The sequence below is a fragment of the Symphalangus syndactylus genome, chromosome 17 (assembly GCF_028878055.3).
Source record: "Symphalangus syndactylus isolate Jambi chromosome 17, NHGRI_mSymSyn1-v2.1_pri, whole genome shotgun sequence".
NCBI classification, from domain to species: Eukaryota; Metazoa; Chordata; class Mammalia; order Primates; family Hylobatidae; genus Symphalangus; species Symphalangus syndactylus.
In genome coordinates, this window is record NC_072439.2 from 97,673,720 (window position 1) to 97,697,514 (window position 23,795).

The 23,795-nt window shown below is 60.2% G+C and overlaps 1 protein-coding gene across 50 annotated transcripts in view; it reads left to right on the top strand.

Moving 5' to 3' along the window:
- The window catches only part of TNK2 (tyrosine kinase non receptor 2), a 119,927-nt gene that overhangs the window by 67,842 nt on the left and 28,290 nt on the right, over positions 1–23,795 (top strand). For 20 of the 50 annotated variants that reach the window (XM_063622079.1, XM_063622078.1, XM_063622076.1 and 17 more), the window contains exons 2-15: positions 57–237; positions 1,540–1,610; positions 3,562–3,780; positions 5,341–5,493; positions 6,356–6,633; positions 8,274–8,400; positions 8,817–8,963; positions 9,062–9,156; positions 14,211–14,405; positions 16,976–17,067; positions 17,610–17,654; positions 18,360–19,759; positions 19,856–19,951; positions 20,105–20,232. In XM_063622079.1, the coding sequence (XP_063478149.1) occupies positions 75–237; positions 1,540–1,610; positions 3,562–3,780; positions 5,341–5,493; positions 6,356–6,633; positions 8,274–8,400; positions 8,817–8,963; positions 9,062–9,156; positions 14,211–14,405; positions 16,976–17,067; positions 17,610–17,654; positions 18,360–19,759; positions 19,856–19,951; positions 20,105–20,232 (3,209 nt within the window). In that variant the 5' untranslated portion in view covers positions 57–74. Of the gene's footprint in view, positions 1–56; positions 238–1,539; positions 1,611–3,561; positions 3,781–5,340; positions 5,494–6,355; positions 6,634–8,273; positions 8,401–8,816; positions 8,964–9,061; positions 9,157–14,210; positions 14,406–16,975; positions 17,068–17,609; positions 17,655–18,359; positions 19,760–19,855; positions 19,952–19,984; positions 20,237–21,879; positions 22,712–23,795 lie in introns of those variants that run through there. The other 30 variants (XM_063622111.1, XM_063622096.1, XM_063622104.1 and 27 more) reach the window with 20 other exon arrangements.

Genomic DNA, 23,795 nt, shown 5'->3' on the forward strand with positions numbered 1-23,795 from the left:
GGCCCCTGTTGTCCCCCCACAACCCTTGTCCCTGAGCCACTCCTCCCTCCCCACAGAGGCTGGGAGGCGGCAGCATGCAGCCAGAGGAGGGCACGGGCTGGCTGCTGGAGCTGCTGTCCGAGGTGCAGCTGCAACAGTACTTCCTGCGGCTCCGAGACGACCTCAATGTCACCCGCCTGTCCCACTTTGAGTACGTCAAGAATGAGGACCTGGAGAAGATCGGCATGGGCCGGCCTGGTAGGTGGGATGTTGGCTTGTCTCACCCCTGAACCTTTCCATCCTCTGTCCTCAGGACCACTCAGTGCACGGGGGGCAGCTGAGAACTCTCTGTGTCCCAGAGCCCTGAGGTGGAGCAGGCTGAGAACTCTGTCTGTCCCAGAGCCCTGAGGGAGCAGGAGGGACATCAGTAGGTGCTGATGTGTGATGAGAACAGTTGGCAGTTGTAAAGGTGAATTGGAGTTTGAGGAGAGTGAGGCCTTCCCTAAAGCCGGCTACACAGGAGTCACTCCATGCCCCATTCTGTTCTCACGTAGAGTGTACTGCATTGCCCCTCCTTCATAAGCATCAAATTGAGTCTGTTCTCGTCATTCTGAATACTGGGGGGTCCATGTCCAGAGATCTGTAGGGAGAATGCTCACTCTCAGATGGTTTGCTGATTTGCGCCCGCGCTCTCTTTCTCGCTGTCTCACATGCGCACACGCATGCACATGCACAGGTATACACGCACACGCATACACGCAGGCGCACCTGCACACGCATGCACACGCACAGGCATACACGCAGGTGCACATGCACACGGACACATGCACCCACACGCCTGCGCACAGACACGCACACATGCACGCACATGTGTGCACACGCGCACACACAGGCATACATGCACGCACACGCATATGCACGCACGCGCAGACGCACACGTGCGCACACGCATGTGCACACACGCACGCACACACACAGGTTTGCTCTGATTTGAGTTCAACGCTTATCTTCATATTTTTCCTAAAAGTGGGGGTTGTAGCATCTAAAACTCATGATGTTCTTCATAAAACATTAGAAACGTATTAGGGCTTTCAAGTTAAAATAGCCAACTAGGTAATAATGTGTTAAGTTAGACACTGACTTTGTTACAATAGCTAAATAGGTAGTAATGTGCTAAGTTAGACATTGACTTGTGCTACTTTAGGCCTAGATAGTTGGTGTCCGATGCTAGTAGCATAAGAAGATTTTACGGAGGGAAAAAAACCTCAACACTGAGAAAATTCTGTTCATTGCCTTGATTTTTCCTGAGACCTGGGAGAAGCCCATGGCTTCAAGTTTTTGGTTAAACACCTTCACCCAGTTGGAGAGCCAGTGCCAGGAAGTGGAGTGCAGAGACCTCTGGTCAGTTGAGGCTCTGGGTTAGCTGGGGTTGACTTCCCTGGTATCACTGTGCCGGGTGGTGTCTAGTGGCAGACGCACCCCCGAGGGGACCACAGGCAGCAGCCTCTCTCAGGGGCTACGGCGGCCTTCACAGCACGGGGTTCCCCACCCTCCCTGCAGGCCAGCGGCGGCTGTGGGAGGCTGTGAAGAGGAGGAAGGCCTTGTGCAAACGCAAGTCCTGGATGAGTAAGGTGGGTGAGGAGGTGGGAGGGTGGCAGGCTCGAACGCCCCCCTCTGCTTCCGGTCCTGGGAACCTTCCCCAACTCCCCGGCAGGTCAAATCTCGCCGTTCCAACGGCACTTTGTACAGGACCCCCGCATCCAGGGTCTTATCGGGCAGCGCACTTGTAGAGCTGCCGGGCTAAGTGTCTGTCTCCGCCAGATATGGACATGCTAGCAGCCTGTGTGGGTGAGGCCTTCACAGCCCCTCGGCACGCCTGGAACAGGAGCTCATTGACAAGTGTGCCTTCACTGAGCCCAGCTGTGTCTGAGCGTTGAGGCCAGTGTCCAGCGTGGGGTGAGGGACCCGTCTGGACCCAGAACATCTTTGCTTGTCTTCCCTCCTCCCCGGCCCTCTCTAATCTCTGGGTTTCTCTGGTCGTCTGTCCCTGCTGACAGCTTCCTTCCCCACAGCCTGTCCCCACCTCTCCCCACACCTTGTCCTAATTTGGGTCTGTGGTGTAGTGAGTCCCTGGTCTGACTCAGTGGAACTTTGCCCATTGTCTGGAAGACAATGAGAGAGGAAGTGAGCCAGCCCTGGCCTTTCCTCCCCGCTTCTGGCCTCAGGGCTGGGTTGGGGGGTGGGCAGGGCCGAACAGCTGGAGTGGGATTGGGCAGCAGAGATTTTCCTGGCTGCAATCCGGCAAAGGGGCTGTCTCTTGGGATCCTGTGGCTTTTTCTGGGAACACTGTCCTGGTCCTTTGCCCGGGTTTTAGGGAAGGATGAGTAGTGTCGGGATGGTGGAGGCAGGAGAAGAGAGCAGCGTGGTTTGCCGAGATTTAGGGGTGCTGAGATTTAGGGGTCTTGGATCTGCCACTGGCTCTTGATAGGTCCCTGGGCAGTCAGTGGCCTCCAGATTTTTGTTGTGTCTTCAGTGAAATGATGCCGGGCCCCACTGCCCAGCTCACCTCCCAGGGCTGTAGGAGGCACCGGAGATAATGGCTGTGGAGGGTCTTGTAACCCGAACATTGCTTGCAAACATAAGGAATTCTAGTTACTGGAAGGAAGCACAGGGCAGAGGCCAGAAGAAGCCCTCAGATTAGAGGCACCCTGGCCTGGACGCATCAGGATCCACCAGCTTTGGGGGCGTGAGACCCAAACTGGCAAGAATCTGCAGCTGGAACCAAGGCTGTGGGTGCCTTAGTGGAGGCCGCCAAGTCAGACTGATGCGGCCAGCGTTGACCCTCATGGTCTCCTTTCTTCTGTCCCTTGACCTTCGGCCCCCTCCCTGTCTACCCTGGCCTCCGAGTCTCCTCCACTCTTCCTTCTGTCTCAGCCCTCAGCTCTAGGCGCCCCTCCAGAGACCCAGCTATCTTCCCAGGCCCCTCCCCAGCAAGGACTAGCTTCATCTGAACCACACACACACTCACGGTTCAACCTCAGACTAAAATTATCCTCTCCCCTGGGCAGGATGAAGGGCAGCCGACTCCCTGGTGAGGGTGGAGACAGACAGCACCAAATGGTCAGGCCAGAGAAGGGGCCAGGGCTAAAAATGGACAAGGAGGTGTTTGTGGAGGGCCCCTGCGGCTCCCGCGCCATGGACCCGGGTTAGGGCTGGAGTCTGCAGGGCGGCGGGTGCAGGAAGGGAGGGCAGGGCAGGACTGGGAGGAGACTCGGACCTTGGCTGGGCGGTGCCCTCCCTGTCCGCACAGCTGGGTGTGGGGCTGCTCAGCCACAGGCTGCATGCCTGTCGGTCTTTTTCTGGTACCCTCCTTGAGGCCAGCGTCAGCCTTTGGGTTCGTATTTGGGGGTGTGCCCTGGACGGAGTGTGGGCCTCCAGCCGCTGCCCCACTGGCAGTTTGGCAAAGCCAGGACCTGTCTGGAAGCCGAAGCCAGGGATCACCAGGTGGACCCAGCAGGGTGGGACTGAGGGACTGACCCTGGGGTGTTGGATTCCATCTGGCCCCCGGCTGCCTTCAAACAGGTGTTCAGTGGAAAGCGACTGGAGGCTGAGTTCCCCCCTCATCACTCTCAGAGCACCTTCCGGAAGACCTCGCCAGCCCCTGGCCCAGCAGGGGAGGGGGCCCTGCAGAGCCTCACCTGCCTCATTGGGGAGAAGGACCTGCACCTCCTGGAGAAGCTGGGCGATGGCTCCTTCGGCGTGGTGCGCAGGGGCGAGTGGGACGCGCCCTCAGGGAAGACGGTGAGCGCTCTGTGTCCTGCCAGCTCAGCAGACGCACAGGACCCGGGGCTGGTAGTGGCTGTTCTGCCCCCAACCAGGATGTGGATGGGACTGGGGACGCGTCACAGTGTGTCTCATCCCAGAGTCCATGCTCAGGAATGTTGGGGTTTTATTTATTTATTTTTTTGAGACGGAGTCTCGCTCTGTCTGTCGCCCAGGCTGGAGTGCAATAGGCATGATCTTGGCTCCCTGCAGCCTCCACTTTCTGGGTTCAAGTGATCCTCCTGCCTCAGCCTCCTGAGTAGCTGGGATTACAGGTGTGCGCCACCACGCTTGGCTGGTTTTTGTCTTTTTAGTAGAGATGGAGTTTCACCATGTTGGCCAGGCTGGTCTCGAACTCCTGACCTCAAGTGATCTGCCCACCTCAGCCTCCCAAAGTGCTAGGATTACAGGTGTGAGCCACGACGCCCAGCCCATGCTCAGGTTTAACTAAGCACATTTATTATTTCAACTATAAAAATAATTTACTTATTATAAAAGTTTGGAAAGTATTTGAAAAACAAGAAAAAAGACATTGCCTGTAATCCCACCACTCAGAGGAAGCTGAGTTGGCATTTCTGCCTCTTCCTCCCACTTTAGATATTTTGTTGGATTTAGTTAAGATACAAATTCTGGATACAGCTTTTAAAATCTTGTTCTTTCTTCTCGACACTGCATTTAACATTTTCCCCTCAGGGATAACGTGTGCACCACAGCATACAGTTCTGGTGTGACTGTTTCCTATGCAGGAGCCATGTCCTTACTGCCCAGATCACATGCGGTGCATTCCCAGCACCTCAGAGGGCTCCTCATGCTCCGTCCACTCAGTGCGTCCTTCTCCCGGGGAAGCCGCTGTCACTCAGCGTGTCCTCCTCCCGGGGAAGCTGCTGTCACTCAGCGCGTCCTCCTCCCGGGGAAGCCGCTGTGCCGACTTCTAGCTCCGCACATTTGTTTTTGGCATTACATTTAAAGCATTTTTCTTTTACAGCTAAACACCTTTTAATATTCCATTTTATGACCAGCCTGCGCAATATGGAGAAACCCCATCTCTACTAAAAATACAAAATTAGCCGGGCGTGGTGGCGCCTGCCTGTAATCCCAGCTACTCAGGAGGCTGAGGCAGGAGAATCACTTGAACCCGGGAGGCAGAGGTTGCAGTGAGCTGAGATCACGTCACTGCACTCCAGCCTGGGTGACAAGAGCGAGACTCTGTCTCAAAAAAAAAAAAAAAAAAAGAAAATTCCATTTTAGACCATTTGAATATTCTGTCATCATACTGGTTATCTCTTACTTTTTGGTTGGTATTTAAGCCCGCATTCCCCCAGGAAGGGGAGGGATGGCTCCTGAGGGCCAGCCGTCTGCTCTTCTCCAGCCAGGCCTCAGGCAGAGCACGTAAGCCCAGGCCCTGGGGACATGCTTCCCCACCCAGATGAGGAGCTCGGAGGCAGGGATCGTTGAGCCCAGCTGGAGGGTGGAGCAGGTTGGCTCCGCGTGTCCGGGACCTGGCAAGTCCTGAGTCCTTGCGAATCCCGCCGTGGGCAGGTGAGTGTGGCTGTGAAGTGCCTGAAGCCTGATGTCCTGAGCCAGCCGGAAGCCATGGATGACTTCATCCGGGAGGTCAATGCCATGCACTCGCTTGACCACCGCAACCTCATCCGCCTCTACGGGGTGGTGCTCACGCCGCCCATGAAGATGGTGAGTGCTGCGGGCAGGAGGGGGCGGGCAGGGAGAGGGCTCTGGTCCCAGACGTGTGGTTCGGTTACTCTCTCCATCCTAAGGTCAGAGGCGCCCTAGGTCCTACTTTGGTCCCCCAACCTGATGGAGTAAAGGGGTCCACAGGGGCCCAGCCTGGTACGGGCTGTGTCTGCTGCAGTCCGGTCCGGGTCTGTCTCTGGATTTTGCTGGTGCTCAGTGTCAGAGAGTTACTCCCATGGGAGGGGCTGGCCACTGAGTTTAATTTGGGGAATTAATTTACTTATTTATTTATTTATTTATTTATTTATTTTGAGACAGAGTCTCACTTTGTCGCCCAGACTGGAGTGCAGTGGCGCAATCTCGGCTCACTGCAACCTCGGCCTCCTGGGTTCACGCGATTTTCCTGCCTCAGGCTTCCAAGTAGCTGGGATTACAGCCGTGCGCTACCACGCCTGGCTAATTTTTGACCACGCCTGGCTAATTTTTGTATTTTTAGTAGAGATGGGGGTTTCACCATGTTGGCCAGGCTGGTCTCAGACTCCTGACCTCAAATGATCCACCTGCCTCGGCCTCCCAAAGTGCTGGGATTACAGGTGTGAGCCACCGCACCCGGCTGAGTTTTGGAATTTCTAGCCACTGCCTCTTTGGGCTCCTTCTCTCTAGGCATCAGTTTCCCAAATTGCCTCGAGGGAGAGGCCTCAGAAACTGCAGGACTCCTAGAGGTCCCCAGGCAGCAGGCCAGGAAGGAGCATGCAGCCTGGCTCTGGAAAGCCTTCAGGAAGGGGGCTGGGGGCCCAGCGTGGGCTGCTGAGAAGGGGCAGGGTCCTCCAGCTCATTCCTCCTGCCTCCTCTGTGGCCTCAGGTGACAGAGCTGGCACCTCTGGGATCGTTGTTGGACCGGCTACGTAAGCACCAGGGCCACTTCCTCCTGGGGACTCTGAGCCGCTACGCTGTGCAGGTGGCTGAGGGCATGGGCTACCTGGAGTCCAAGCGCTTTATTCACCGTGACCTGGCTGCCCGCAATCTGCTGTTGGCTACCCGTGACCTGGTCAAGATCGGGGACTTTGGGCTGATGCGAGCACTACCTCAGAACGACGACCATTACGTCATGCAGGAACATCGCAAGGTGCCCTTTGCCTGGTGAGGGGCAGGTGCTGCCAGCTCACAGAGTCCCTGCAGACCCAGGCCTCAAAGCTTCTGGGGCTTTCTTGACCCACCACAGCCCCTGGTTTTGTTTGGGCCTGCCCTTGTCTGTTCTAAGCCTGGGGTGCCCTCCTTTGCACCCATTCACTCACCATCCATCTAGGAATTCCTGAGGGCCCACGTGCCAGGGTCTGGGTACTGGAAATCACAGGGATAGATGCTGTATCCTCTCCAAGGGGCATTGCTGGGGGGGTGTTACAGGGATAGATGCTGTGTCCTCTCCCAGGGGCATTGCTGGAGGGGGTGCTTCAGGGATAGATGCTGTGTCCTCTCCAAGGGGCATTGCTGAGGGGGGTGCTTCAGGGATAGATGCTGTGTCCTCTCCAAGGGACATTGCTGGGGGGGGCGGTGTTTCAGGGATAGATGCTGTATCCTCTCCAAGGGGCATTGCTGTGGAGGGGTATTCAAGGGTTTCCTGAAATGTCAGGGAAGTTTGCCAGGGAAAGACTCATTGGTAAGCATGTTCTAGGTAGAGCTGGTGGTAGACAGGCCCAGGTCATAGCAGGCTTTGTTGATGGGCCAGGGCTGCTTACCTGTGCACTGGGGGTGGTATTTGGCCCTGCCCTGGCCTCTGTGTGGGCTTATCCTCAGCTCACACCATTGTGGTCCTCTGGTGCCAGAGGCACCCAAAGGTGTGTGATCTGCCTGCTTTAAGGCGGGAAGGGTTCCAGTTCTGCTTTCCCGAGCGGTGGCTGTGGGCAACCTTATGATCCAGGACGCATGGTCATCTTAAGGAGCAGCTGGCTTTACACCCAGGGCGAGCACGGGTCTTAGATTATGCCTGTTGTCCTGGAGTGACTTATAGCAGCCTCTTTTGTATTCAGGCATCCTGATTTGCATGGTAAGGTATTAGTACAGTTGCCTTTAAACAACACGATTAAGTTGGTGGGTTATTGTTCTCATTTCACCGATGAGGATAATGAATGAGCCTTAGAGATCTCGAGTGACTTTCCTGGCCCCATCCCCTTTGAGGGGCAGGGCTCGCTCTGGTTCCCTGTCTGGGTGCCACCCTCCTCTCTGCACCTCAGTCCATGCCGGGATGTCCTTTCTGACCTCACCGCAGTGGCACTTCCCCCTCACCTGGGGGTGCCCAGAACGAATGGGTGTATTTGGGTGAAGCCAGTATGACTGTTTCTACCCATTTTGTTTCTTCCCCAGGCCCTATCCGAATTTCCCACCCACTCCTTCCTGCCGAAGGACCCAAATCCCAGGATCCCGCCCCAAATCTGGGAACTGTCATCCTCCCACCACAGTCAGAAAACAGCCTGTGATCTTCTCTCCCTGCCCCGTCCCAGAGCCTCTGACCTCCTTCCTGTCCGTGCTTCTCTGGCTGGGAAACTTCCCCTCCTCTTCCCCCGCCAGGCTGCATGTGAATAAGAGGCTTAGACGATTTCCCCAAGTCTGTGCACCGTGTCGTCAAGGAGTCCTGCCCGCTTCACACGGCGCCCCTGAGACCCACTGTTGAACCTGGCACAGGGGGTCACAACAAGTGTTTGCAGAATGAGTGTTTTAAGTCCCCAGGGCAGACGCGGGTAGGGTGTTTGAGAGGGCTTCTCTTTGACCCCTGCCTCTGCCAGGTGTGCCCCCGAGAGCCTGAAGACACGCACCTTCTCCCATGCCAGCGACACCTGGATGTTTGGGGTGACACTGTGGGAAATGTTCACCTACGGTCAGGAGCCCTGGATCGGCCTCAATGGCAGTCAGGTGAGGGCTGGGAGACGGGACCCCATAGGGCTGGTGGGGTAAATTCCATTCCCAGCCTGCAGCCTGGCCCCACTGGAACTGCCTCTCACCCATGGACTCCCTCCTCCCACGTCCCGTATCCCCTCTCACGCCCCATATCTGTATGGCCTCAGGGAGAGCCCAGCAGAGACGGGGAGGGAAAAGCTGGGGCCTGCCCTCCTTCTCTAGCCCTTACCACATCCAATTGTTCCGAGGCCCCAGGCCTGGGAAGAAGGGTCTGGGGCTCTGGAGGCGGCCCCTCCCAGGCAGGCAGATCCCTTCTTTGGAGGCCAGGCATGGCAGCAGCCGCTGCAGCTGTGGATGGGCTGGAGGGAAGGCGGGAAGTGAAAGGCTGAGTGCTCTGTTTGTCCTCAAACTCTGCACCTCCTCACCTTCAGATCCTGCATAAGATCGACAAGGAGGGGGAGCGGCTGCCCCGGCCTGAGGACTGTCCCCAGGACATCTACAACGTCATGGTCCAGTGCTGGGCTCACAAGCCAGAGGACAGACCCACGTTTGTGGCCCTGCGGGACTTCCTGCTGGAGGTGAGGGACAGGTCAGCCCAGGAGAGCTGGGGTGTCCAAGCTGAGGGGCTACCCAGGCGTCAGTCCCAGAGTTGGCAATGACCTTTCTCTTCCCCCAGGCCCAGCCCACGGACATGCGGGCTCTTCAGGACTTTGAGGAACCGGACAAGCTGCACATCCAGATGAATGATGTCATCACCGTCATCGAGGGAAGGTAGGGAGTGCAGGGCTGGGCCCCGCCCTGGGATCCCTTGAAGGGCACAGGTCGGAGGGGCCTGTGGACAGATCTCTTTGGCCTCTAAGATTCCCTTGGCCACACACAGGCTGGCAGTCGGGCCTGAACCCTGCAGTGTGAGGGGAGGACAGGCCTGCCTCCGTCTCCCTAGTGCCTTTCCCTGCCCAGCTTCCCTCCACCACCCTTTCCCACTGCACTGCAGCCCTGGCTGTGTAGTTGGGCCGGGCTGTCTTCCTGGAGGGGTAGGGAGTGGCCTGGCCTGGCCTCGGTGGCAGCAGGGTTCTGGATTCCCGTGTTTCCTTCCTCCTCTGCTCCTCCCCGCTTCTCTCCCTGCTTCCTCCTCTGCTCCTCCCCGCTTCTCTCCCTGCTTCCTCCTCTGCTCCTCCCCGCTTCTCTCCCTGCTTCCTCCTCTGCTCCTCCCCGCTTCTCTCCCTGCTTCCTCCTCTGCTCCTCCCTGCTTCTCTCCCTGCTTCCTCCTCTGCTCCTCCCCGCTTCTCTCCCTGCTTCCTCCTCTGCTCCTCCCTGTTCTCTCCCTGCTTCTTCCTGGCACAGGGACTCAACCATCTGCCTGGGTGCCTTTCAGTAGCTGAAGCAGCCCAGCCTGCCCTCTTGCCAGCTTTCCATCCTTCCTGCTGAGCCCACCACCCCCCTCCCAGGCCTGCCTCCAGCCTCTGGTCCTCTCTTCCAATCTCCCCTTGGGGGGACCCTCTCTATACCTAACTCTCCTCCCACAGCCTCTCTGGAGTCCCTGTCTTCCACCTGAGCCCCTGCAGTTCTAGCACCTGCCCTGAGGCCCCACCCACTGCTGGCCCTGCCTTCTGCTAGCTGATCCCCAGGCTGTCTGAGGAACTGGTTGGGGCAGGGCAGGTTTCAGGTACCTTTGAGGCAGGGGGGAGTATTGAGGACCAGGAAGAAGAGTGAAGTGGAGGAAATTCCTTGTGCTCCCAGCTCCTGTGACTCAGGCCAGGCAAGGATGGGGCTGGGGCTGCTTCGCTGGGAGCCTCTTCCACCTGCACTGCAGCCTTTGGGGTCTGCGGCCTTCGGTGCAATCCTGTGCCTCTTGGGGGTGGGTGGAGGAGACCTGGCGGGGCTATGTGGAGTGTGACCTGCGCCGCTGTGGCCCCGACACCCCGGGTCTTCCCAGGCCTGGCTCTCTCACCCTTGGGCCCAGGGTCTGGGAATAGGAATGACATATTGAGACTGCAGGGCCTGTGGTTAGGGGTGTTATGCTGGGGAAGAAAGCAGAAGGTTCTAGAAAGAGAGGCCTGGGGACAGGAGGCACATAGTCTGCAGGTTTGGAGCTGAGGGGCCAGGGATGGGATTGCAAGCGTGGCGCTCCGGGGAGTGTTGTGGAAATAGGAAGATTAAGGGTGGGGGTCCCCTGGAGGTACCTGGCAGGGCCTCCAGCCTGAAGTCCAGCCGCACGACCACGTCCACCTCCACGAGCTGGAGGGCCGTGGGTCTGGCCCCTCTTGTGCTGCTGCTGGAGCCCCAGATCTTTACCACCCGCTTCCCTTGCTCTCAGCAGGAGCCTGTGTGCCTGCCAGTGTCCCCAGGGGTGACTCAGAGTGGCCTATGTTTGGGGCGTGTGTCTCTGGAGCTGGTGCTTTAGGTCACCGCCGGGGCAACATGGGCAGCAGGAGGGGCCGGGAGCGGCTGCTCCTGGGAGGGTTGTGGGTACGCCCTGCCCCGCCCTTCCGTCGAAGGCTCCCGTTGGCCCCAGCCACTGGTTCCCTGTGGCTGCTGCTGGTGGGGCTCTGGGGGCCCCTTCCCCCGGGCCACCAGCCCTGGCTTGGACCACAGCACCTGCCCTCCATGCTTGGAGCTGCTCAGGAGGTGGGAAGTGAGGGGCAGGAGGCCATGACAGCCGGTGAGGCTTGGGAGCGGGCCTGGGTTTCGGTGGTGGCAGAGCTTGACTCTGCCCCTTGTTTTCTCAGTCCCTGAATATCTCCGTGTTTGTTTGGCTGCCTCCGTCTCCATGTCTCCGGGTGATGGCTCTGTGTGTGTCTTTGGGCCTGGGTGTGCATCTGTGGGTCTGTGTTTGGAGCTCCCTCCTAGCCTGGCCTTCTCTTCGCCGTGGCTTCCTGCTTTCGAAGCTGTGTCCAGTATCTGTTTCCTGGTGCGGAGTCTGGGAGGCCGCCTGCCGCAGCTCTGATTCAGTCTAAGTTCAGTCCTTCTCAGGGTACCAGGCCGTGGGCACAGGGGAGACACCTAGATGTTTTGTGCTCTGTCTAGATTTGGAGATACAAATGATGACTGTTCTTTCCCAGGGGCTTGTTTGGAGGAAGGGGTGGCTGGCAGCACTTTTGTTCCACATACAGAGCGGGTGTTGGAATCCATTGCGGGTCCTTGGCCTGGCTGGCCCTGGAGCCTCGGCTTCCTGTGGTGGGTGGGAGCCAGGCATCTGGGTTATCCCTCCAGGCCTGGGCACCTGGGACCCCCAGGGAGAAGAGTGGGCGGGCGTTTTGAACAGAATGTCCGGCATTGGTTGAGACATTTCTGGACTACCTTTGGCCCAGATGGGAACTCAGTGCTGAGATTTCCAGAGCTGGGGCAGCCTTAGGCAGTTCTCAGCGCCGGCCTCTGTTTTCCATCTTGTCTACCCCAGAGACGCTGACCAGAGGCCGGGGGGCAGCAGGAGGTGAAGGTTCATGCGTGGGGGTGTTGGGCCCTTTTCCTGCTCATCCGCCCCTGCTTCAGTCACGGCCGGGTGGCAGCCCTGGCCCTCCCATGGCCACGGGGACTCCGGCCTGTTCGTGGTGGGAGAGAGACGGTGCGGACAGGGGGGGCCTGGTGGGAAGGGCTGGCCTCAGTCCCCTCTGGGCTGCTGGTGCCTTGGCCACACTGAGCCTCACACGGGTGCGTGTGGGCCGTGAGAAGGGACACGGGTCCTCTTGGAAGTTCCACTGGAGCCTCGGCATGAAGCTGCCTTGGGGTGTGCTTGGGCGCCATCCGAGGGGGAGTTTCTTGCACACGTCCTCCGCACTCTTACTCTCCTCCCCCCAGGAGCAAGCATGTTCTCTGGAGTGGTGTCGGGACTCCCAGCAGCCATGGGGGCTCTTGCCTCGGCCATACCTGCACTAAGGGAGGTGGGCTTGGTGTCTCCTTTCCCTCTCAGAAGTGGGTCCCAAAGGAGGCTTCTGTGCCAGGAGCTGGGCAGCGTGGGCGGAAGGGAAAGGCCAGACGGAGTGACCTGCCTTGCGCACGAGTCACGCTGCTCTGAGCAAGTCTCCGCCTCAGCTGCATTCTCACCCGGTTACTTAGTTCCTCTGAAGAGGTGCAGAGAACAGAGTCCAGCGTCCAGCCCGAGGCAGCCACCAGGGAGGCCGTGGGTGTAGCGGGAGAGCCGCAGCCCAGCCTGTGCCGGGGTTCCTCCTCTACGGGCCGCCGCGGGAGGCTGTGTGTGTGCCGGGGGCGGTGGCTCTGCTCCTTTGAGTGGCCCTGCTGTTTTCGGATGAGACTCGGCCCTTCTTGGGGTATTGTCCTCTCTCCTTCCTTTCCGCCCTGCAGGCAGGGTGGGAATCACAGGGTGGCTGTGTGTTGGGGCCGGGCCAGTGGCCCTGTGTATGAGAAGGCTGAGCAGGGGGAGCACAGCCCCGTCTCCCCGCACCTCCCGCCTCCCCGCACCCCCCACCTCCCCGTGCCCCCGCCTCCCCGCGCCCCCCGCCTCCCCGCGCCCCCCGCCTCCCCGCGGACCATGGTGCTCTTGGGTTTGACTTTGGTCTCTGGGTTGGGCTGTTCCGGAGTCACCCCGCTCCAGCCAGGCCTCGTCACCTCACAAGGCTGTGGGTCTGGGTGCCCAGGCGTCGCCGCCTCCTTTATCCTCTCTCCCCGGCCTGGCTGCGTTTCAGAGGAGCCCTTCTTCACGCTTTGGCCCTGGGACGGGTGAAGCGGGGGTGGTGGGGAGGGCGTGCGGTGTGCTGCCACATGTGTCCACCCCAGCAGCTCAGGGCTGTCACCGCCCCCACCTGCTCAGACTCTGCCCACGGGACTGTCACCGCCCCCACCTGCTCAGACTCTGCCCACGGGACTGTCACCGCCCCCACCTGCCCAGACTCTGCCCACGGGACTGTCACCGCCCCCACCTGCCCAGACTCTGCCCACGGGACTGTCACCGCCCCCACCTGCTCAGACTCTGCCCACGACATCACGTATGAGCAAGTCCAGCAGCAGACGTGGGAGCCTCACAGCCTGTGAGAGTCTTGGGGAGTCACGAGTGTCTGGGGGAGCCGTGTGCTTCCTGGCCTGCCCAGGCTCCGGCTTAGGCCGCGTCGGCAGAGGTTTCGTGTCTGAGGTCAGAGGGGGACTGGCAGCCCTGCTGTCTGGTCACTGTAGGAGTGCTGAGTTCCCTTTTGGACACAAGTAGAGCCCCTCCTGAGGAGACGGGGAGGCTCCCGCAGGCCTTCCAGGAGTGGTAGAAAGCGCCGGAAGCATGTGAAGTGGTGGAGAGAAGGCCTGAGTTGCCCCTAGACTCACGGGTCTGCATGCAGGAGGCAGGTTGTAGTTGGAGGCCTGGCCCCCAGCCTAGTGCGGGGCCCTCGGTGTCCCCTGGCACCCCCGCACCTCAGAATTCCTGGAACCCAGCCGAGGAGTGAAATCAAGTGACCAGAAGAGGACTGGGGCCCTGGCCTTGCCAGGGGACTGGGGGGTAAGGGGGAGGTGTGGGCGGGGCGCTGCCCCCAGACCTGAAAGCTGGGATTGGGTCCCAGGTCTGCCAGGACCTTTCTGGTAACTGTAGACAGGTCATGTTGCCTGCTGCAGCAGCGCGCCTCCAGCGTGCCTCCTTATTTGCAAACCATAGGGAAAGCTGCCTGACCCACTAGGGAGTTGCGGGTAAGGCCGTGTGCAAACAGGCCTGTACGGGGCGTGGTGGGTCACGGGGGCTGTTGGGGAGGAGGGCCCGTGGCAGACAGCCTGGTCCTGAGGCCTGAGCTCCATCCCCGTTCTGCCACAGTGGCCAGGGTGTGAGGAGGGTCTCCGTGCCGGGCTGCCCCACCACGCCTGGCGTTCACCGTGCCATCTCTGTCACGCAGGGCCGAGAACTACTGGTGGCGTGGCCAGAACACGCGGACGCTGTGTGTGGGGCCCTTCCCTCGCAACGTGGTGACCTCCGTGGCCGGCCTGTCGGCCCAGGACATCAGCCAGCCCCTGCAGAACAGCTTCATCCACACGGGGCATGGCGACAGTGACCCCCGCCACTGCTGGGGCTTCCCGGACAGGATTGACGAGTGAGTACCGGGCGGGGATGGATGCAGACCAGGCCCCGCTCGGGACTCTAGGGCCCTCAGCATGGCACGCGTGGGCGGAACCTGCTCTTCACCCTTTCTCCCAGGCTTCAGCCCCTGACCTGCCACTCTCCCCTCCTCACCCTGGCCTTATTCTCGGGAAGCTGTGGAACCCTCGGAAGCCCAGCCTGGGAGGGTTCTCCAGGGGAATGCTGTCCCTGCCGTTTTCAGGCTTCAGGGGGCCGGTCTCCTAACTCTGAGACTGACTTCATCTGTGAAACGGGTCCCCCCACAATGAGGTCCTCCCCACAATGAGGTCCTCCCCACAATGAGGTCCCCCCCACAATGAGGTCCTCCCCACAATGAGGTCCCCCTCACAATGAGGTCCTCCCCAGAATGAGGTCCCCCCACAATGAGGTCCCCCCCACAATGAGGTCCTCCCCACAATGAGGTCCCCCCCACAATGAAGTCCCCCCACAATGAGCTCTCCCCACAATGAGGTCCCCCTCACAATGAGCTCCCCCCACAATGAGCTCCCCCCACAATGAGGTCCCCCCACAATGAGGTCCCCCCACAATGAGATCCACTCCACAATGAGGTCCCCCCCACAATGAGCTCCCCCCACAATGAGGTCCCCCTCACAATGAGCTCCCCCCACAATGAGGTCCCCCCACAATGAGGTCCCCCCCACAATGAGGTCCCCCTCACAATGAGGTCCCCCCACAATGAGGTCCACTCCACAATGAGGTCCTCCCCACAATGAGGTCCCCCCCACAATGAGGTCCCCCCACAATGAGGTCCACTCCACAATGAGGTCCTCCCCACAATGAGGTCCCCCCACAATGAGGTCCACCCCACAATGAGGTCCCCCCACAATGAGGTCCACCCCACAATGAGGTCCCCCCACAATGAGGGGAGGCTGTAAACGCACTCTGAATTAGAACTTGCTGCTCAGATGCAGGGGTCCTGAGAGAAGCTTTCCCACTCACCCTAGATGCAAGTAGGGTCAGGAGTTTCTGAGGATGGACTCCTGTTTGGTGGAAAGCTGCCCGGAGCCACAGCTGTAACCCCTCTTGGTACTCTGGCCTTAGGAAAATGGACTTGGGAGGAACCCGGGGGGAGCTGCTGAGGAGAGCTTCTCCCGTGACCCCCCTGTGGCCCCCTGTGACTCTGTGACCCCTGCACATGAGCAGTGGTTTTCCTTCTCCTGCTGGTGGTGCCAGAGTCCTGGAGACGTGAACCTGCTGGCTCAGGCCCTGGGCATGTGTGCAGGTCCACGTGGGAGTGAGCCTGCTTCCCAGAACCAGAGCAGGACTGGGGACCTTGGGGACTGCAGAGGGAACGTTAGGTGGCAGCTCCGCCTCCCCACCGCACAGTACTCTACGGAGCTCACTCCATACCTGGGAGGGGCCCTGTCTCCTGTGTAAGAGGATAAGGCCACCGAGGGGCATCTGGGAAGGACACACAGAATCAGTCACTTCTGGGATGCCACACTGCCCCCAGAAGCTTCTTGCACCAGGCCTCCAAGCCTCTCTGCTGGCCACAGGGGGATTCCAGGCCCCTGGCCTCTGCAGCCCTTCTCCTGCTGACTTCTGATACTCTGGTCTGCCCTGAAAGGCGTGGAAAGCAGGGGCCTTCACCCACCGGGCCCCACACAGCAAAACCCCACACAGCAGAACCCCACACAGCAGAACCCCACACAGCGGGCCCCCACGCAGCGGGCCCCCACATACCAGAACCCCACACAGCAGAACGCCACACAGCAGAACCCCACACAGCGGGCCCCCACACAGCGGGCCCCCACACAGTGGGCCCCCACACACCAGAACCCCACACAGCAGAACCCCACATACCAGAACCCCACACAGTGGGCCCCCACACACCAGAACCCCAAGCTCACAGGGCTCAGCCCATGTGTTTTGCCTAAAAGGAACCCGGCAAGGGCCTGAGAGTTGGGGTGAAAGATTGCAGACACCTCCAGGAGAGGCTGGTGCCCTCTGCCCCACTCCTGACGTGCCGTGGCCAGCCCAGCCCCATTCCTCTGGGCTTTAATCAGCCCCAGTGACTAAGTCTCAGATACTGACAGTTGGTGCAGGGGTGGAGGGTGGATCTGGAGCAGGACAGGTGGCCCAGCCTCTCCCGCACCTCTTGGCCATGTGGCAGAAGGGTGCCGCCTCCTGCCCACCCTGGCCGGGCACCATAGCTGGGATGCCCTGTTCTTAGGCCCCCCATCGTGGCCTGCAGGACAGGAGTGTCTGCCCTCTGGCGGCTGCCTGGTGTGGGCTGGGGGCCTGGGGGGTTGTGGAGGGCCACCTCTGCCCGTGTAGGGTGTAGTTGGAGCCCCTGAGGTCCTATGCTTTCCATCCTGGGGTCAGGTGTCCCTTCTCTGCCCTCTCTCCAAGACACCCCCCAGCTGAGATGTGCGGTCACGATCTGTGGACTGGGAGGTGGGAGACCTGTGCTGCAGACCCAAGACTACACCCGGTTTCCCCCAAGAGGAAGGGGCTCTGATGAGATCCTGCCACCCTCCACACGCTTCCCCTGCCCTCTTGACCCGGCTCTCTCCCCCACAGACTGTATCTGGGAAACCCCATGGACCCTCCCGACCTGCTGAGTGTGGAACTGAGCACCTCCCGGCGCCCCCAGCATCTAGGAGGGGTGAAAAGTAAGAGCCCCTCTGCTCCCTGGTGTCCCTAACTCATCGGCTGCTCAGGAAGGGGCACTGTCTTCAAGGCCACCCTGAGCCTGCTGTTCTGGCCCTGGGGACAGTGGGGTCCCTGGCTCCGGCTGGGCGTGGGGTGGAAGACAGGCAGCTGTATCCGCCGAGGTGGGCCTCCTTGGGCTGAGTCTGCAGCAGGCCCGTCCGCCCCGGCGTCCCTCCTGCCTCCTTCCACAGCCTAGCTCAGATCCTGGCTTTCCTCACTTCCCCCTAATCCTGCTCTCCTGTCCCAGAAGCCAAAACTACCCATGGTTCCAGCTCCGCCTGGAGCCTCCTGCATCTCCCGGTCCTCTGCCTGTCATACCGGACCGTCATGTTCCTCATCCTGCCGCCTGCGGCCTCCCGTTTGCTGGGGGCTTGTACATTCACTCGCCCCCATTCACTTCTCTCCCTCCCTCTCTACACTGCCCTCTCGTCCGGCCGTCTCCCTCCTTTGTCCTTTGTCCTGCTCCGTCCCTCTCCCCCTGTCCGCATGGCCTTTCTTGCAGGGGAGCCTCCACCTCGCCCACCTCAGCCTGCCTTCTTCACTCAGAGTAAGTGGGGCTGCTTCCGATGCCTTGGCCCCCGCCCCCGCCCCCTCTCTCTCACTCCTCTCCTGGAAGGTACAGAGCCCGGGTGGCTGGGCCGGAGGGGAGGTGGGTGTGTGCTGTGAGCTTCCGTGGCTGCCCTGGCCTAGCATGCCTGCCTCCCCGAGCCTGCCCCCCGGAGCCTGGGCTTCTGGAGCATGAGTGTGGCCCTGGCTTCTGCCTCGGCCTCACTGCCTCCCAGACCTGCAGGCGCTGTCTGGGCTTCATGGCCATTGGTCAGGAGCGCTGTCCTCTCCAAGAATGGTTCCTATAGCCCCTGATGGCAGGAGGCGGCTCCGTGCCCGCACTAATGGTGTGCCGTGACGGGGGCTTACTAACCGGCCAGGGCGCAGGCGCAGGGCTGCAGGGTCTGGTGCTGATGGAGGCAGTGTCAGGCAGGAGCCAGTGTTGCTTGCTCCAGCTTAGACGGAGGGAGGCGGGGCTCGCTGGTCCACACGGGGCTGCCAGGCAGAGCAGGTTCCGCCCTTCTGATCGAGTGGTCGGAGGTGCGCTGAGAACCTGGCTGCCGCTGGCTGACCTCAGACCTCGGGGGGGAACTGGGAGTGGAGGGTTGCTGGGGGACACTCGGCTTTCTTTCCCACGTGCCACCTCCCCTCGTGCCCCTGACCCTGCCTGATTGCCTTCCTGTCGGGGTCTCCCTTTCCATCGCAGAACCAACCTATGACCCTGTGAGCGAGGACCAAGACCCCCTGTCCAGCGACTTCAAGAGGCTGGGCCTGCGGAAGCCAGGCCTGCCCCGAGGGCTGTGGCTGGCAAAGCCCTCAGCGCGGGTGCCGGGCACCAAGGCCGGCCGAGGCGGCGGGGCTGAGGTCACGCTCATCGACTTCGGTGAGGAGCCCGCGGTCCCGGCCCTACGGCCCTGCGCGCCCTCCCTGGCACAGCTGGCCATGGACGCCTGCTCCCTGCTGGACGAGACCCCACCTGAGAGCCCCACGCGGGCCCTGCCCCGGCCCCTGCACCCCACGCCCGTGGTGGACTGGGACGCACGCCCGCTGCCGCCCCCGCCCGCCTATGACGACGTGGCCCAGGATGAGGATGACTTCGAGGTCTGCTCCATCAACAGCACCCTGGTGGGCGCCGGGGTCCCTGCGGGGCCCAGCCGGGGCCAGACCAACTACGCCTTTGTGCCTGAACAGGCGCGGCTGCCCCCTCCCCTGGAGGACAGCCTGTTCCCCCCGCCCCAGGGTGGGGCCAAGCCCCCTCCCCTGGAGGACAACCTGTTTCCCCCGCCTCAGGGGGGGGCCAAGCCGCCCAGCTCCGCGCAGACCGCACAGATCTTCCAGGCGCTGCAGCAGGAGTGCATGAGGCAGCTGCAGGTTCCGGCCGGCTCCCCGGCCCCCTCTCCCAGCCCGGGGGGTGACGACAAGCCCCAGGTGCCCCCTCGGGTACCCATCCCCCCTCGGCCCGTGCGCCCACACGTCCAGCTGTCTCCAGCCCCCTCGGGCGAGGAGGAGACCGGTCGGTGGCCTGGACCTGCCTCCCCTCCCCGGGTGCCTCCGCGGGAGCCCCTGTCCCCTCAAGGCTCGAGGACACCCAGCCCCCTGGTACCACCTGGCAGCTCCCCACTGCCACCCCGGCTCTCCAGCTCACCTGGGAAGACCATGCCCACCACCCAGAGCTTTGCCTCAGACCCCAAGTACGCCACCCCCCAGGTGATCCAGGCGCCTGGCCCGCGGGCCGGTCCCTGCATCCTGCCCATCGTCCGGGACGGCAAGAAGGTCAGCAGCACCCACTATTACTTGCTGCCCGAGCGACCGTCCTACCTGGAGCGCTACCAGCGCTTCCTGCGTGAGGCCCAGAGCCCCGAGGAGCCGGCCCCCCTGCCTGTGCCTCTGCTGCTGCCCCCACCCAGCACCCCGGCCCCCGCCGCCCCCACGGCCACCGTGCGGCCGATGCCCCAGGCTGCCTTGGACCCTAAGGTCAACTTCTCCACCAACAACAGCAACCCAGGGGCCCGGCCGCCAGCCCCGAGGGCCACTGCTCGGCTGCCACAGAGGGGCTGCCCTGGCGACGGGACAGAGCCGGGCCGGCCAGCAGACAAGATCCAGATGGTGAGCACTCAGCCTGGCTGTGGGCGAGGCGGGGCAGGGCCCAAGGGGCCTGGAGCGGTGGACCCTAGTGGTGCTGACGGGGGTGGGTGTGCCCAGCTGCAGGCCATGGTGCATGGGGTGACCACAGAGGAGTGCCAGGCGGCCCTGCAGAGCCACGGCTGGAGCGCGCAGAGGGCTGCCCAGTATCTGAAGGTACCGCCACCTCCTGCTCACTCTGGCTTTCAGGGACCCTGAAGCCTGGTTCTGCTGGCCCCAGCCCCCCGCCCCCCCGGCTCCGACTCTCCTCTTCCCCACCCTAGTCGGTGCCCTGGGCCCGCGTGTCCATGGCGCCACCCTTACCCACAGGTGGAGCAGCTCTTCGGGCTGGGTCTGCGGCCCAGAGGGGAGTGCCACAAAGTGCTGGAGATGTTCGACTGGAACCTGGAGCAGGCTGGCTGCCACCTTCTGGGCTCCTGGGGCCCTGCCCACCACAAGTGAGTGAGCCCCATAGTCTGGCCCACTCCATGCCCCAGGAGGGCTGTCCCGGAGCCTGCCACACTGGGAGGAAGCCCAACACCTCTCAGGCCACTCCCAGCCGGGGGGACACAGCTCACCAGCTGTGGGAGGGAGGTGCGAACAGAGCCCAGCAAATCGTTTCTCCTAAATGTGTTTATTTGGACATTTAGCCACTTGGTTTTCAAATGAGTACAAGAGGGAATTGGAGCCTGTCCAGTTGAAGGAGGCTTGCTTCCCTAGCACCTGCAGCGACCCTGAGTGGCTCCAGGAATGGCACTTTTTAGGACCCCATGATTTGCATACCTCTTTCTCACCTCTGTGTTTCCATATTTCTGTTTAAAGTAACATTTAAAATTTCAATGTTGGCCCGGGCACAGTGGCTCACGCCTGTAATCCCAGCACTGTGGGAGGCCAAGGAGGGAGGATCACCTGAGGTCAGGAGTTCAAGACCAGCCTGGCCAACATGGTGAAACCCCGTCTCTACTAAAAATACAAAAATTAACCGGGTGTGGTGGCGGGCGCCTGTAATCCCAGCTACTCGGGAGGCTGAGGCAGGAGAATTGCTTGAACCTGGGAGGCGGAGGTTGCTGTGAGCTTAGATTGCACCACTGCACTCCAGCCTGGGTGACAGAGGGAGACTCTGTCTCCGAAAAAAAAAAAAATTTCTGTAAAAAGAAAATATATTGTCTTTCCTGTAAAAGGTTTATATTATAGTGTAACAAAATTCATAGACATTTAAAATATAAATATAACTGGCCGGAGGCAGGGCTGACACGGGCCAGGCCCTGGAGACGGCAGCTCACTTGGGACCTCCTGCCCTTGTCCCAGCAGCGTGGCCCTGTGTGCGGTGCTGAGTTTCTCCACATGTAAAGCGTGTAGATAATAGTGCCCTACCCTGTGGAAGGGACTGGTGCAATGGATGGGGGACATGTCTGTCATATCGCGCACCACACACCTGGCACCAGGACATAGGCACTCCGTGTCACCTATCTGTCCCGTACTGTCTTAGGTGGTTCTTACTGATTTGCACCCGGGACGCAGGCGCCCGTTGTCACCTGTCTGTCACTGTCTCGGGTGGTTCTTACTGATTTGCACCTGGGACACAGACACCTGGTGTCACCTGTCTGTCACTGTCTCAGGTGGTTCTTACTGATTTGCACCCAGGACGCAGGATTTGCATCCGGTGTCACTCGTCTGTCACTGTCTCGGGTGGTTCTTACTGATTTGCACCCGGGACACAGGCACCCGGTGTCACCTGTCTGTCACTGTCTCGGGTGGTTCTTACTGATGTGCACCCGGGACACAGGCACCCGGTGTCACCTGTCTGTCACTGTCTCGGGTGGTTCTTACTGATTTGCACCCAGGATGCAGGATTTGCATCCGGTGTCACCTGTCTGTCACTGTCTCGGGTGGTTCTTACTGATTTGCACCCAGGATGCAGGATTTGCATACTCATAGTTTATTAAAGTACAGAGAAAGGACATCCAGGATGATAAATTTTACAGTTCTTGCCGGGGACTGCCAGCTTCCAATGGTGTTGCCTGGCACTACTGTGTCCCCCGGTACCCACCCCGCTGAACTTTCTGTAAACTGTTTAACTGTGCTAGTGGTTTCCCATTCCGTAGGCGCTGAGATGCGTCTGGAGAGCCAGAGGGCCTGCCTGAAGGAATCACCTGAGCCTGTCTGTCCACCAGGAGTGGGGAGATGCCCCCATCCAGGCCTGGAGGACCTGCTGCTCCCTGCTGCTCCCAGGGATGGAGCAAGGCCAAGGCTGCGGGAGGCTGGGAGCCCTGCCCTGCCCATCCCTCCCGCACCAGCGCTGTCCCTGCACACTTTGGTTCAGCCCCGGTGCCCCAGCCAAGATGTGGAAGGGGCCCAGTGAAGACAGGCCTGGGGGCTGCCCTAGCAGGCTCTGGGTATGACCTGCCTCTGGTCCTGGTCCTGGGCAAGGCCTGTGGCTGGAGTAGTGCCCCTAGGCCCTGCCCTGGGTGACAGACTGGGAGGAAACCAGGCTGGACCTGGGCAGGCAGGATGTGTCGGCCACAGAGAGAGGTGGACCAGCACCCAGTGGGACCTCCTAGGACTAGGTCTTCTTCCAGGGGGCCCCTGGCAGCAGTTGGGGTTGTCGGGCAGAATGTGACTTGTGGCCTCACCATGGACTTGAATGGGATTTGGCTGGCCTCAGGATCTTGTGCCTGGACATAGCCTGAGGTGGTTCAGGAAGCGGAGAAAGGGTGCCAGACCATTCTCTGGCGGGGACCAGGGCCCAGGGCCCAGGGCCCCAGGGCTGGAAGGAGACCAAGGGCAGCCGCCCTGGAGGGACATCAGTGCTTCCTCTTCCACCCAATTCCCCTGCGCGGTTCCATGTTTTCCCACCAGCCTGTCGGCAAAGTTGCTGCTCTGGCATTCGGTACCTGCTTCTTCCAGAGAAATAAAGTTAGTTTCTATTTTATGTTACTTACTTGTGCCTCCTGTTTCTTTGCCTGTTGGTCAGCAAGCTCCAGGCCCCAAGCGAGGCTCCCCAGGCCACCAGCATCTGCTCCGGGCAGCAGGCCTTGTAGCACCACCTGGAGGCAGTGGGAGGGCGTGCAGGCCTGGATGCCGGGAGGCTTCTTCCCTTACACCAGAGCCCCGGTCAGTGACTTGCACTGCCTGGATTTCTGTAAGGCACAGTGCCTGGATTTCACTTGCCACGTGGAGTTCTGTAAGGCAGGATATATACTGCAGGAGAGAGTACAGCAACTCAGTTAAATAGAACCAAGCCAGAAATGTTAGCAACAAGGAACCCTTCAATATGTTAGGTATTTTAATTGTTTTTCTGAATAACTCATATGTTCACACGGTTCAAAATTGAAAAGGCACTGAAGAATGTACAGTGAAATGACTGGGGAACAGCCCAGAGACACCTGTATCACCCACCCCGGCCGTCCACTTCCCCAGCCCAGAGAGGCCTGTGTCACCCACTCCGGCCTTCCACTTCCCCAGCGCAGACGCCTGTATCACCAGTTTCTTGTGTAGTGCTTGTTTTTGTTTTTACTTAATATTTTGAAGAATTGTGTAGCGATACTGAACGTGCTTCCCCTTTTTTTTTTTTTTTTTTTTTTTGAGACAGAGTTTTGCTCTTGTCGCCTGGGCTGGAGTACAGTGGTGCGATCTCTGCTCACTGCAACCTCTGCCTCCCAGGTTCAAGCGATTCTCCTGCCTCAGCCTCTGAGTAGCTGGGATTACAGGTATGTGCCACCACACCCAGCTAATTTTTGTGTTTTTAGTAGAGACGGGGTTTCTCCATGTTGGCCAGGCTGGTCTCAAACTCCTGACCTCAGGTGATCCACCCGCCTCAGCCTCCCGAAGTGTTGGGATTACAGGCATAAGCCACCGTGCCCAGCTGGGCTTCCCCATTCTTTCGGGTTGCGTGGATGCATGGGTGTTCCATAACCTACTTAACTGGGTTCCTTTTGATGAAGGGCAATTTTAGTTGTATCCAGTCCTTTGCAGTTACAACCATTGCCTCAGTACATTGTGTATGTGGCTGTTTTCACTC